The sequence below is a fragment of the Chlorocebus sabaeus genome, chromosome 17 (genome assembly GCF_047675955.1).
Source record: "Chlorocebus sabaeus isolate Y175 chromosome 17, mChlSab1.0.hap1, whole genome shotgun sequence".
NCBI classification, from domain to species: domain Eukaryota; kingdom Metazoa; phylum Chordata; class Mammalia; order Primates; family Cercopithecidae; genus Chlorocebus; species Chlorocebus sabaeus.
The window spans coordinates 68813650-68829180 of record NC_132920.1 but is presented as its reverse complement, the minus strand read 5'-3'; the positions used below and the strand labels follow the sequence as shown (position 1 = coordinate 68829180).

General features: G+C 34.1%; 1 protein-coding gene across 3 annotated transcripts in view; it reads right to left on the bottom strand.

Moving 5' to 3' along the window:
- Positions 1 to 15531, bottom strand: part of ADGRB3 (adhesion G protein-coupled receptor B3) — a 734436-nt gene that overhangs the window by 358024 nt on the left and 360881 nt on the right. For all 3 annotated transcript variants that reach the window (XM_008013603.3, XM_073006121.1, XM_008013605.3), the window contains one exon: positions 12750 to 12858. In XM_008013603.3, the coding sequence (XP_008011794.2) occupies positions 12750 to 12858 (109 nt within the window). The remainder of the gene's footprint in view (positions 1 to 12749; positions 12859 to 15531) is intronic.

The window sequence follows — 15531 nt, the reverse complement described above, 5'->3', positions numbered from 1 at the left end:
GAAAACTGCCAGAACAGTGGCTCACATTCTTAACCCTAACACTTTTGGAGGCCAAGGTGGGAGGATCTCTTAAGCCCAGGAGTTCAAGACTAACTTGGGCAACATGGCAACCCAGTCTCCACTAAAAATACAAAAATTAGCCTGGTGTGATGGTGCATGACTACAGTCCCAGCTACTCAAAAAGCTGAGGCAAGAGGATCACTTGAGCCCAGGAGGTGGAGGTTGTAGTGAGTCTAAGTCATGCCAGTGCACTCCAGCCTGAGTGGCAAATTAATAACCTGTCTCAAAATGAAAAAAAAAGAAAAAGGAAAGAAAAGAAAGAAAGAGAGACAGAGACAGACAGAAAGAGGGAGAGGAAGAAAGAAAGAAGAAAAAGAAAGAAAGAAAGAGAAAGAAAGAAAGAAAGAAAGAAAGAAAGAAAGAAAGAAAGAAAGAAAGAAAGAAAGAAAGAAAGAAAGAAAGTCAAACCCAAAATATTTGTGGCCAGGTGTACATGTTAACATGTAAGAAACTCTAGAACTCTTGAGCGAAAGAGACAGAGAGAGAAAAGAGAGAGGAGAAGAGAAGAGAAGGAAGAGAAGAGAAGAGAAGAGAAAAGAAGAGAGGAGAGGAGAGGAGAAAGAAAAGAAAAGAAAAGAAAATTCAAACTCAAAATGTTTGTGGCTAGGTCTATATGTTAACATGTAAGAAACTCTAGAATTCTCGAGAGAGAGAGAAGAGAAGGGAAGAGAAGAGGAGAAGAGAAGAGAAGAGAGAGAAAAAAAGAAAGACAAGAAAAGAAGAAAAAGGAAGGAAAAGAAAAAGAAAATTCAAACCCAAAATGTTTGTGGCTATGTCTACATGTTTTGTTTTATTTTATTTTGTTTTGTTTTACTATACTTTAAGTTCTGGGATACATATGCAGAACATGCAGGTTTGTTACATAGGTATACACGTGCCATGGTGGTTTGCTGCACCCATCAACCTGTCATCTACATTATGTATTTTTCCTAATGCTATCCCTCCCCAACCCCTGACCCCCCAGACAGGCCCTGGTGTATGATGTTCCCCTCCCTGTGTCCATGTGTTTTCATTGTTCAACTGCTACTTATGAGTGAGAACATGCAGTGTTTGGTTTTCTGTTCTTGTTTTAGTTTGCTGAGAATGATGGTTTACAGCTTCATCTATGTCCCTGCAAAATACATGAACTGACACTTTTTATGGCTGCATAGTATTCCATGGCATATATGTGCCACCTTTTCTTTGTCCAGCCTATCATTGATGGGCATTTGGGTTGGTTCCAAGTCTTTGCTATTGGGAATAGTGCCGCAATAAACATACGTGTGCATGTGTCTTTATAGTAGAATGATTTATAATCCTTTGGGTATATATCCAGCAATGGGATTGCTGGGTCAAATGGTATTTCTAGTTCTAGATTCTTGAGGAATCACCACACTGTCTTCCACAATGGTTGAACTAATTTACACTCCCATCAACAGTGTAAAGCATTCCTATTTCTCCACGTCCTCTCCAGCATATGTTGTTTCCTGACTTTTTAGTGATCACCATTCTAACTGGCATGAGATAGTATCTTACTATGGTTTTGATTTGCATTTCTCTAATGACCAGTGATGATGAGCTTTTTTTTTTTACATATGTTTGTTGGCTTCATAAAGGTCTTCTTTTGAGAAGTGTCTGTTCATATCCTCCACCCACTTTTTGATGGAGTTGTGTGTTTTTTTCTTGTAAATTTGTTTAAGTTCTACATGTTAACACAGAAGAAACTCAAGAATTCTTGGCCTGTATCCTTATTGGAAATCTTAATTTTTGTAGTCATGTTTTCTATTTGAGGACAGCTTTCACAATTCATGTCTGGTATAGCAAGATATACTATTCAAGCATACTCCTTCACCATCACTATTTCTGTTACAGTCATTTCACTCTTTGGTCCATAAGCTCTTTTCTCATACATTGTACAGCTACAGCAGAAGTCAGCTTTTCCTCTACTTTTCCTATTCATGTTCCCAATGCTGCTGCACATTAATGTGCATTCTCTATATCATACATTTGCAACCTAATTCTGTGTGACCTCCTTTGGTTTCTTTAGACCATGAGCATTTTCTTAGTAAATAAAAAATTCAAAAGAAATTTTGTGCCTTAGAATGAAAGGTTTGGCCCTCTATTTATGCCTTCTTTCCTAAACAGTTGCTGGAGGGATGGAGACTGAAGGAGTAACAAGCAAATTCACATTTTCATGATCTAAGATATGGTATAAAAGATTTACGAAAGCTAAATTAGCCAGAAAAATAATTTCAAAATTTTTAACAAAGTAGATACATACGAAGATTATTAGCAGAAAAGAAAACAAATGGTCAGGAGTTATTTTACCTTGATGCAGAAATATAGAACAGATGAGTATGGTTTCCCCAGAGTCACATAATAAAAAATTACACTGAAGTTAATTATATAACAGAAGTAGGTTAGAGTGTGGTTGGCTGAGCAAGATAATGAAACAAATCTTTAACTTTGAATTACCAAGATGCAAAGGGGAAAAAAATACACCCACTCTGAATGGGAGGCACTGATGTAGGACAAATTATGTGGGTACCCCTCTCACCCAGTCTGAAAGGTTGTGAAGAGTAAATAGGATCATGAATATTTGTGAAAACATTAATTTGGGGCATGTTATGAAATATTAAGGATGCCATAACTTTTCTTAGAAAGCTTGAGGAATAAACGGGGAAAAACAAATAAAAATACCTTTCTTTATATTGCACTCAAATGGTACTTGTGAAGGAAGTTCAGAAGTTTAAGGCTAGAAATTGGCATAATATCTGATAATATAGAAAGTTTACAGCATTTGGGTTACTCAAAACAAAAAAGTATTAACAATGTTTTCAAGTTTCTCAGGGAAAAGAAGCATTATTTAATAATGACACCATGAATAATTGTGTCTTTGAGCATGGCTGTATAAAACAGATAAGATAAATTTAAAAATGTTATGTTACTATTTTTTTCACACCAGTTAACTTCTAAAAGAATGCAGGCCTACTAATAAATTGAAACATCATAACATGATCAGTGTTTTCGACATTAAGGTCCAGGGTTATAACTATAAGAGTAGTTCTATTACAAATAACATTTGTAAAGCTGTAGAGATGAAGATGTTTTGCAAATATATTTCCAACTTAGAAAACAGACTTCTATGGTATCCTTATTTTTAAGTTTTTATTAAAACAAAACAAAACAGAAAACAGCTTTCAAAAGAATGGAGCTGACTAGTTTCTTGCTGGACTTCGTTGAGACCTAAGAATTCTATTCTAAAGCCTCCATGGCGTTCCAATTAAAAAAGAAATACAAAAACGGTAGGGAAAGTAGGATTTATTTCATTTGTTAGCTGGCGACTCAATATGAGTTACAAAGTCATTTTAATGAACAATTTCATTCTGGCTTTTGCCCAAGGATTTGTATGGTGGGATGATGACAGAATGCTGATGGCTTCTGAGGATAAAATTGCTCAGTCTCCTTGAGAACAGTAAAAATGAAATGGGCTTAAACCACAGCAGCAAGGATTTGGGTTGGAGTTAGGAAGGATAACATATTTTTAAAAAACCAAAATAAAACTGCTTTGAATTCTAAACTTTACAGGCATTCGAATTGCTGCCAAAGTAAATTTTTGATATAAATCTGTCTTGCTTCTGTAGTTGGGTTCTTGGAGATGCAGTGGAGACATTTCCTTGAGTGCTCTCCTTCTTCCACACTCTATTTCTAACTATTAGCAAGCTCTTTCAGATCAACAACTAAAGTATCTTCAGCATCTGACTCCTTTTCACTATTTCCACTGTCACTTGACCCAAACCTCTGCTCTCCCACCTGAGTAAGCACAGCACTGCCCTTCCTATTTTCACTCGAGCGCCAAATAGTCTATTATAATATCTCCACTTCATAGTCAGAATGAGTCTTTTATACCTAAATCAGATCATAATCATGTGCCACATGATGTCTTGGTCACCTATGGACCCAATACATGATGGCAGTCACATAAAATTATAATGCACCCGAAAAATTTCTGTTGCTTAGTATTTACTACGCTATACATTTTACCATTATTTTAGGGTGTACTCCTATTTAAGAAAAAAAGTTAACTGTAGAACAGCTTCAGGCAAATCCCTCAGGAGGTATTCCGGAAGAAAATAGTGTTATCCTAGGAGATGCCAGCTCCATGTATGTTATTTCCCCTGAGGGCCTTTCAGGTGGACATGATCTGAAGGGGAAGATAGTGACATTGATGATCTTGACCCTGTGTAGGGCCTAGGCTAATGTGTGAATTCATGTCTTGGGTTTAACAAAAAAAACTAAAAATCTAAAATTTAAAAGTTAAAAATAGAAAAAAGTTTTATAGAATAAAGACGTAAAGAAAGAAAATAATTTTACAGCTGTACAATATGTTTGTGCTTTAGGCAATGTATTATTACAAGAGTCCAAAAGTTAAAAAACTAAAAGTTTATAAAGTAAAAGAGTTGCAGTTAGCTAAGGTTAATTTATTATTGGAAAATATATATTTTTATAAATTTAGTGTAGCTTATGTGTACAGTGTTGATAAAGTCTACAGTAGTGAATGGTAATTTCCTAGGCCCTCACAGTCACTCCCTACTCACTCACTGACTCATGCAGAGCAACATGGAGCTGTAGGCTCCATTAATTGTAAGTGCCCTATGCAAGTGTACCATTTTTAATATTTGATACCAAATTTGTACTACAGCTTATCTGTATTTAGGCACACAAATATTTACCCTTGTGTTACAGTTGCCTACAGTATTCAATACAGTAACATGTTGTATAGATTTGTAGCCTGGGAGCAATAGGCTATCCCCTGTAGCCTAGATGTGTAGTAGGCTCTACCATTTAGGTTTGTGGAAGTACATTCTATGATGTTCGCACAACAAAATAATCTAAGGATGAATTTCTTAGGCTGTATCCCCTTAGGTAAATGACAAATACTTGTTAAGCATTTTGTATTCCTTTCACACCTCAGACAAATACCTTTTAGTTTCTCTTCCCACTCCTTTTCTGACTTCATTTCCTCCCACTGCTCTTCCCTCAGCTATTCCAGCACTAGTTGTTTTCCCCAGTTCCTCCAATATATGAAGCACATGAGTGCATCATGGTCTTTGTACTTACTGTTTCTTCTGTCCGGAGTGTTCTGCCCCTGCATATCACTGCATCTCATGCTCTAAAGGTTCAGTACTACATTCAAACATCACTTTGAAAATGAAAGGCCCTTCCTGGTCATCCTCCTTGAAATGACACTGCTCTCTTGACTCATTAACTGCTCACTCTGTCGACTGCTTTATTCCACTTTGTAACAATTACAACCACTGGACATGTTTGATGGCATTGGTTTGACACCTGTATCTCTACTACAAGACATAAATTCCGTGAGAGCAAGAGGTTTGTCTAATTCGTTCACTGAGAAATCTTCTAGGGCAAAATATGGCACATATTTACTGAATGACTGTCTGAGACCTCTTAAAGCCGGTTAAATCCATGAATCATTACCAATCTATCACACTAGTACTAGGGAGCACCTTAGCCTGGGGTTCAGTTGTGTGCAAGAAAGTCTATCCCACACCTGGGCAGTTTGTCTTGTTTGCTTCTAACAGGGTCTGGTATAGCCTTTCACAATGTCAACCTCCCCAGTGCTTCCACCCCAACCATGTGGAGTTAGAGGATCCTAGTAAATACCATGAGATAATTTCTATTAAATGAGAAGCAATCAAAGAACTCTACGGCTGCATATCAAAGTTTAAAACTATGTTTGAACTGCTTGTTTTCTCAGGAAACCAGTATGTTAGCACAATAAAGAAACAGATATTTTTAGTTGTATTTTTTTTCCTGACCTACAGAAAAACACCCACTAGATTCAGGTGTTTAGCAAGGGTGGTAAAGAGCCAGAAGACAGAGATAGAACTTAACACATTTAGACTCAAATCTAGCTGAGTGAACCAACATCAGGTGCTACAAATAAAAATACCAAAAAAAAAAAAAAAGTTAAATTGTGTATTTTTCAGGCATGGTGTCAACAGACTACAAATGTCACATTTTTAAAGAAAGCTAGTCAAACAAGAGATGGGGATGTGTGAATCACGAAACTAAGCAGCGACACAAAGGAAAATAAGCCTAGAAAGAAAAGCCACTATATTTTAGAATAATATTGTCAGACTGAAAGTTGGTTTCTCTATTAAAGAACAAGATTTTATACCAAAGGAATGATTAAGTTTGCCAGTGAATATAAGAAAGAACACAGGTTCGGTGTTGATGAAAAGGCATTGCACAGAGAAAGGAGATGTCAACATTGTATCACACCATTTTTCGGGTTGAATTTGGATTCAATTTCAGAAAACATCAACTATGGATTTTCATTCTGACAAACCTAATATTTAATATTTTCTAAACCAACAAGACACAGGAATATTTACCTTTTCAAAGAAAAATATCTTACTATAATGCTTTCAAGGCACTAGCCTTATTAGATTTCTGGATAACTAAATTGATACGTTTTAGATTCTTATATCTGTTAGGGCTTATATATCAGAAGAACTTTTGAAATTCCTTACAACTAATAATTATAGCATTCTGTATTTGAAGATCTTATTTAGCCTAAAACCATTCCCTTCTTATTTGATATTTTCAGCATCAATTAATTCCTAAGGAACAGTTGTGAAATAGCTGTAAGTGAGTGTAGCAACATTCATCTATCTAAAGTAAATTCATAAAGATTACTGTATCAAAATGTTAAGGGTGTAATGCATTGAAACCACATAAATAGCTTGAAAATTTAGGTCCTGTTCACTGTGCTGCACTTTTCCTTAATAATTTTCATGTTATAGAATTGATAATTCCATAATATTTATCTTAATTCTTAAGATACTGAACTTTATTTGCAATTGATATTAAGTATAGCAATCAATTTGAAACGTTCTTTCCATTTTATTAATTATAGGACACTGATTTTACTCTGTATTGTTCTGGAACTCCTTATACCTACTACCTCTAACCATTATTACTCTGACACCAACTTTGATTCTTTGTTTTTAATGTAGATATCACCTTACGTCTCTTCTATCTTATTATTGTATTGATAATTGAAAAAAACTTTCATGGCTTCAACTATCACTTTTATGCAGTTGATCACCAAATGTGTATTTATAGATTTGACTCCTCTAATAAAATCCAAGTTCTCATTTTATTTTTTCCACTTGAGGGCTATACTTGTCTAAATATTAATATGTCAAAAATACTCACAAATGTGTGTTGAATAAACCTAATCTCAATCCCTCCATTCTCTCTCACATCCCAGTCAGTTATGGAATCCTATCAATTCTAGCCTCAGACAGAGTCTCAAATTCATACCCACATGTCAGTTCCTATTCTTACCACCAGCAATTCCTGTCTTCATTGTCTCCCACATGAATTACTATTAAAAGCCTTCTTTCTACATTTGGACTCACTATGTTGATGGTGCTTCCCAATTTCAATCAATTCCATTTTCTCATCTTACACATGTTCTCCCAAAGCACAACTCTTATCAGGTAAAGATTCAGTGACTGCCTATTATCTTTAGAATTCAGAACCATGTATCGACCTGCCTTTCCAATTTTATTTTACTTCCTTCACTTCTATACATATGTGCTTTTATTAAAATAGACCACTTTTCCCCCAAGCACAATTTCAACTTTGACATCTCTATATCATCTTTGCTAACAGAATGTTCTGGACTGTAACCATCTATTTGCTACCTGCTCTTCTTTATGTTGACTTATCAACAATTCAGTCATTCTTCAAAGTCTACATTGAATTCTTCCTTCTCTAAGAAGTTTTTCTTGATCCTTACACAGAACAACATCTCCGGGAATAAAGTACTAACATTTGGCTTATATGACACATATCAAAGTGTATTTGATGTTTATTTATTGATGTAATTCTTTTCTGTCTACAACTAGACTGCAATTTACTTGCAGGCTAGAAGATTAGTCATTTATTTTAATGACCTGAATCACTTAGCAAAGGCTTTGCTTATAGTAAGAGAAAAATTCTTTTTGTTTGTACTTGAACGTAGTCAATGGGTGAGTAACATTGACACATCACTGATCTTCCTTGAATTCAGTTCAATGAATGCAATTCTAGTTCTAGGTTCTAAACTAACACAATTTCTAAAGAATAGGATATTCTTATCAATAAAAGGAAATGTAACATGCTACCTGAAGCTATTGTGAAAAATATTTAAAAAACTGAAAATGTAACAAAAACTATAAATCATCACTGTAACTTTGGACAAATCGTTAGAACAATATAGTCCCATTCCCTTGCCTTGTCATTCTAATTATGTCAGATCTCATACACTCCATTTTGTATTTGGAACTGCAAACAGCTAGACCTCAAAATAATGTACTTTATCCTTTTCAGGGCTTCACGTTATTTGTTTTATGCTACTATCTCAAAAGAAATCCAAATACTTTGAAGCCATGAGTTTAAATTTATCATATGAGTATATTTTATACTGTATTTAATGTAAAAATGTTAAAGGAATGAACAGTATCAAGAAAGAGAGTGGTTAGCAAAGCACAGAGGATGTGAAGGGTGAAAAATGGGAGGAGATTTATTCAGCAATTAGAGTTTCCTTTCAAATAGGAGTTTCAGGAAAATAATAAGAGAAATAGGACTGCAACGTACTTAAGGAAAAATGTTTAGAGGAAAAGTATAGAAAGCAAGTTGAAGTAAATCTTCAAATAATATTTTCACTGAAAAATTACTTTGTCTTGTTGAAAAAATAACCTTTTAAAAATGTTTCATATTAAATAATATAAAGATATGGCCCTCCAGACCTAATTGATACTTATACATTTTTTAAATTATTGATATATTGAAAAAGTCACATGCTTTTCCTAAAACAAAAACCACTTACCTATGCAGACAGTTAAAACATTTCAAATATAATTTTTTTAAAAAGAGGCATATTGAAAATTGAAATCTTTCATAGACATTCATTCATTCATTTACACAGTAATTATATAAACTAGTAGAGCGTTTAGTCTTTAGTAAATGTTCATTAACTCATGTGTTACAACTTTCATGTGTCTATTTTAAATGTCATATATGTATTTAAAAATGAAAACTAAATATTCTATTGAAGCTTTATTATTTTATAAATTCATTGGTTTGAAATCCTTATTTGTAGATTATTTTCTTCCAAACCTCTGTTAAACATTTTGAGATCATAAATCTTTTAAGAAACAGATCAAAGCTATGAACATTCTCCCTACAAAAATGTACATGCACGCATATATATCAAAATGTTCATAGACTTTTTTTTATCATATAAGAGCACTTCCCTTATCAAAAGCTGATACAGATGGGGACATTTTTCAGAAAAAAAGAAGCTTCAAACTTTTTCATTTGAACTATTTTTGAAGAAAGTCTTTCTAAAATATGTCACTCCTTTTTCTGAGATTTTAATCAGATTCTAGGAACTTTTATCTTGATGAATTAAGGCCATGCTTTTAAATATGAATTATTGTCCTAAGTCTTAGAACTAATGCTCTCAAACGTGAGACATGAGTTGTCATTTCTATAGGAAATGACAATAAGGAAAAAGTATTTCTTTGTTATTATTGTTCCAGCATTTCATCTTTTCTATTTGCTATATATGTGCCTCTAATAGCACTGCTTCTGCTTCAAACTCATTCTATTTAATCCAGTAACTAGAAAACAGAAATGTTAAAACTATATTTAAAGTTGAAATAAAATAATCTATTGGTTCTGAGAGTCTTTTATTAAATTGCATGGTTTTTTTGGCATTTATATTGGACTGTTCAACTCTTTCTTCCTTCAGGAGTTTACTATCTATAGTCCAGAAAAGTGACTATATATCTATAGTCCAGAAAAGTAGCTATACATATAGACTTTATGAAAAAATAATTTATAATCTCTCTAAAATACATTATGATTTTTGAAGTTCTTTAAGTAATCTTAATCCAACACATTCTAAAGAAAATGGCCATAAGGAATAAACTTTCTTAGTTATTTAGTCTCTATTGATTTCTCACATGCTGTGTACATGCCTGTGTTCCTGCATACATGTCTGCTCAGTATAATGAGCAGACTGTTGGATAATTAATCTTTGGACTTAGAATGTAAGACAGAATGAGGGCCAACTCACATGTTTCACAACTTTCTACTGTAAAATAGTCTCTATTCATGTCCATGCTCAAAAACACTGGAAATATGAGACATAACATTATAATGTTTTACATATATAGTATCAAATTGGGTAACATAAAAAGTATTAATAGTAAGAGATCATTATTCATATTACTTAATTTGATACTAGTGTATGCAATTTGGAAAACTCCTGAATACTATGGAGCATAACCCTCAGTTCTAGTCACCAAACTACAGTGTCAATCAGTCCCTGAGCTAACATTTGAGGAAATCAACAATAAATAAGATGTCTTTTGGGTAGTCAGTATAAACAATGTTTATAATTTTTACTCACAGAACATAACTTTTAATATGGATAAGTGTTGCTATATAAACAATCAGAAGGCAGAACAATCACACTATCCTCAGGCAAGATGGACAACAATATAGGACGATATTGACTTTATTTGCAGCATTCGATTGCTTTGAGTTATGCTTAATATACCTCTTAAAGTTTAATCACATTTAAGGGAAGAAGGCAAACCTAGATAACATAATCTTACTGTGAAAAAAATACACAATATTTTCAAATATACAAACTTTGTAAGTCAAAGAAAAGTAAAGATGAATAAATGATTGCAATTTATGGACATTTGTGAAATTTTTATATCCAGTAATACTAGTGCTATAGAGAATGTGATATGCTGTGATTCTGAAACATAAATCCAAATTTAAGTTTAAATCCAATTTAAGTTTGCTAGACTCTGTGATTGGCTTTTTTACAGTTTTCTTATTTTCTAAACACATTCTGCACAAATGCCATGTATTGATCTGATCATCCTTTTAATTAGCAATACCTTTTAGAAGTAGACATTAACATTTACAAAAAGAAGCAGAAAACAATAGTTCTTTGTTTTTCTATCTCATTTTAACTCAGAAACTACTTTACCAATTGTCCAATCTGCCCCAAGACCCTTCATAACTCATTTCCTTCCCTTGGGAAAGTGGTTCTGATTTGGGTGACTAGCATCCCTGGAATCTTGCTAGGTTCCTTCCATGTGCCTTAAAACTCATAGCTGTGATTGCTAAACCTTTTCCACGGACATGATATACCTTTCCAACAAACTTTCTTTCCTTTATCTGCCCAGTCATTTTTATAATGGACATTTAATTGGGAATTTCTCTGATTTCTGAATTTATCTTTCAACAAAGATACCACCTTTGGTCTCTTTTTACTCTAATTGTCCATAAGAAGGGACAGCTTCCTCCATTACTGAACTGGCACAAGCTGCTGGACACCCACTCTGGAGAAAAGTGTAGGCCCTCCAACAGGCTCAGAAGATACATTAAGATGTTAAACTCACTGATAAGGCCTGTGCTGGATGAAGAGGATACATGGGCTCCAAAACGTCTCCAGACCTTTGAAGTATCCATTACATAGACTTTCCTCAAATGAAGAATATTATCAGTAGTTAACTGTAACCTATTGTAATCTGAGGTCACCCTGGTGAAGATATCCCAGGATAAAATGAGTCCCTGCAGGACTTAGGTACCTTCTGAAGAAATTAAGTATAAAATGAACCACCAAAAGTCTTAATCATAAAAAAAAAAATATGTTCTCTACCAGTTGAACTTCCCTAGTTAATTGCCCCACCAAAGTCAGTCTCTTCCTAATCCAGAAACTAAAGCATAGTTATCTGTGAATATGAATATAGGGCAACATATGTTTATTTAAACACATTACTATGTATAGTTCAGTGGTTTTTATGTTAAGAGTATTAAAGTATGACAAATGAAAGAAAATAATTCTGAATCACAGTAACATTATCAGAAGAAGCTTTAAAGAAATGAGAAAACTGTAAGCCTATGTCAATTCAATGTGTATCATTAAGAAGACTATTTCTTGGCGCTTGTTAATTTTTAACCACAAAGAGAAATGTGTCATTTGGTTAATATAATGGTTGTTGCATTACAGAGTCCACTACAGAGGGACCTGAGAGATCCACTGTGTACTGGAAGATATTCAGAAAAACTGCAGTGGCAGCAGTTGCACCATCATCCTAACCCTGGAAGGTATTCTCAATGTTCTACCACACACAGATTCAGCACCTGCCTGGGACAACCAGTGAGAAAGTAACTCGGCATCCTCAAGAACAATGTATGGAAGAGCATAAAGACTAACATGTTGTTTTCAAAATTACTAGTGTGTATACATACACATACACATTCTTAACTAGATTGGATAGCAATGAGCATTTGGCAGAATGAAAAAATAAATACATATTATCCTGCATATACACGTGAAGACACACGCAAATAGGCCTACAAGCAGTCATACAAATGCATGAAGATAAATAGAAATATGTGTGTGTGTGTGTGTATGTATGTGTGTATATATATATAATGCAATGTGTTTAGGCCTATCTAAAAGTCAGACACCAAGTATTCGAAATATATTTGCTCACATGTACTTAAACATATGAATAATGAATATTATACTTGGAAACGTATGGTGCAGATACTTGCAAATTTATTTCAGAAAGTTTTTTGGGGAAAATCCTATTTCTTACCTACATTTCCAGTCATTAAGTATGAATTCTGAAAGTCCATCATCCCCATTCCAACAATGTGTATAAAATCTTCAATCACCTGCATTAACTCTATTGACCCTGGATAAATCTAGAAAAAATAAGCAAAGGTTACATGGAATAAAAAATCGATACATACAATGGCATATATAATTGAAATTTTTAAAACCTACATGAAATCACAAATGAGCTTTGTTTTACTTCAGAAAAATCTACAGCTGCCTATAGTTGTATTTTTTAAATTAACAGTTGAGAATGACATCAGATGTCACATGGGAAGAACTTTGGAAGTAAGATGATGTAGTGATTAATCCCTCATAAATCTAAGGGAACTCAAAATATCTAACAGACTGTCTCCTCAGAAAATACATGACTTTTCTTTTGATGAACTCTTTCCATCACTAAAATATAACAAAAGCATAGAACACTGAAATTGGGCTCTTTACATGTTTAACTTGGCAACTACATGAGGAACACAAGAGGAAAAACAGTTAATATTGCCACCATGAAGATATTTACAAACTATTAAGTTATTGCATAATAATAAATATCTTGAGAGAAACATTTATTGTTTAATGATTATAATGTCCACTGTAAGAATAATGGTAATAATTTTAATATTACAATAATATTAATAGCTCTAGTGAATGTGCTTTACATGAACAAATACAAAACACACCTGTGGGATTATTATTCCTATTTTAGGAAAGAAGAAGAAAGACCTCAAGAAGGTTAAACAGCATACCTAAGGCTATACTGTATCTTTAATAGTGGCTGAGCAATACCTACCTATCTAACTGTCCATCTATGCATCTATCCATTTATCCATCTACCTACCTATCTACCTACCTACCTACAGGACCATCTGCCTCCATGGTCCATGTGTTTCTTTCAACATCATGGAACCTCACACAGTACAAATGGACGAGTGGTTTTTTTTATTTGGCAACCATGATTGTGGCAATAGTTCATAGTGTTTGGAACAAAAAGGCTATTGAAAATGTCACATGAATTTTCACGTGTATAACCCATAAAGCTTATAAAGTCAGCCTGCATTACATAACCACTTTAGAGGAGAAAATCTTTTGAAGTCAAGTTAATTTCTCGTGTCCATTCAGCACCACTGCATTTTCTAGCCATGAAAATTAAGTGGATTAGAGAGTTCTAGCTGCTTTGTAATCGCAAAGACTAGTGCAGAAGATGAAAAGGCATTCTGAATAGCAGAAAAGCATATAGTCAGAGCTGAAAGTGACAGCAGGCATATGTGTATTTCAAAGGGGCTTGCGGTTGTGCCTGTCGAAAAATCAGACAGTATCCACAGTATATTTACTCACATATACTTGAAGACATGAATGATGGATATTAACTTAAACATGTATAGCTGAGTTAGTTCCAACTTTTAATTTTAGAAAGATTTGGGGGATAAAACCTATCGCTTAGCTTCACTTTCAGTCATTAAACACATATTTCGAAAGTCCATCATCCCACTTCCAAGAATGTGCCTAAGATTTTTGTTATCGCCAAGGCTTCCTGCTACTGCTGCATTTTCCCCTTATCTTTGTATAGGTATGTATGTATATGAGTATGTGTAGTGGAAGTATGAATACAAATTAAAATAAGAGGCTTATTTTTTTCTGTTGAAAATATGGGAAGAGGCTCTCTCTCCCTCAACCCCACTCTCTTCCCCCTTTTCTTAGAGCATTTACTTTTGGAAATCTAGTAACTGTAAGCACTTTTTCTCTTTGAAATGCATATCAATTTATTTAAAAGCTAAACAGTCTCCTACAGCTTAAAGATCCAGGAATGTCTCTCTTTGCAAGGTCAACATACAGAAAGATAGTGCCCCTCTTTCTCAGTTTCTGTGAAAGGTAGAAGCCTAACTTCAGAGGCCTCTTGAATTTTGCTTCAAGTGGCAAAATTGCTTCTAGTCATAAAGACATAAGGAGGTTATTTTCTTCTTTGAATAAGGCCAATTAAGTAACAAGATGGTCACCGCCAATGACCAAGTGAATTTAGGATGAACTGTGTGTGACAAAGGGCGCTCTTAAGTCCTCTCCAGAACTAGTTACTATTTACCTTGAGGACACTGCTAGGCTGTGTCATAGGGTCTTTGTAATGTCAGCGGATTGCCTGTGATACACATTACATTCTGGTTTACTGCTTATTCAATAATGAATGTGTTTTCTTTCTGTTCTGCCTTGGTGGAGAGGTTTTTTAGGTTGACTAAATATTCTGTTTATATTTCTCCAAGTGTTGTCAAAAAATGTTATAGAGCAGGTTATAAAAGGTTGCCAAACTTTTTCTGTTTGCATATAGTAAATATTTTAGGCTTTGCAGGACATGAAGTTTCTGTTGTAAACTCAACTCTTTCCTTGTTGTACCAAAACAGCCATATATAGGTTATATGTAAATGAATGGGTGTGGCTATATTCCAAAACATGATTAACAAAATAAGCCTCAAGCTGGATTTGGCTCACTGGCTGCAGTTTGCTCACTCTCGCTCTAGAGACATACGAATTTTCAATGTAATAAAGAAATGTCAAACATAATACATGACTAAAATGACTTGTCTTGACTAAACTGGACTTGTCAACTCCAGCCATATGGGTAGAGTGTAAAGCAGTGCTATATAGAAAGTAGTTTTTGTGTGTGTGTGTTTGTTTTTTTACTTTAGTATGCTACGTTTTTAGTAGAATGATTTATCTAAACATAGTTTTATCCTTCGTAACTGGAACTGATGGGTAACAAATTCCGAAATGACCGT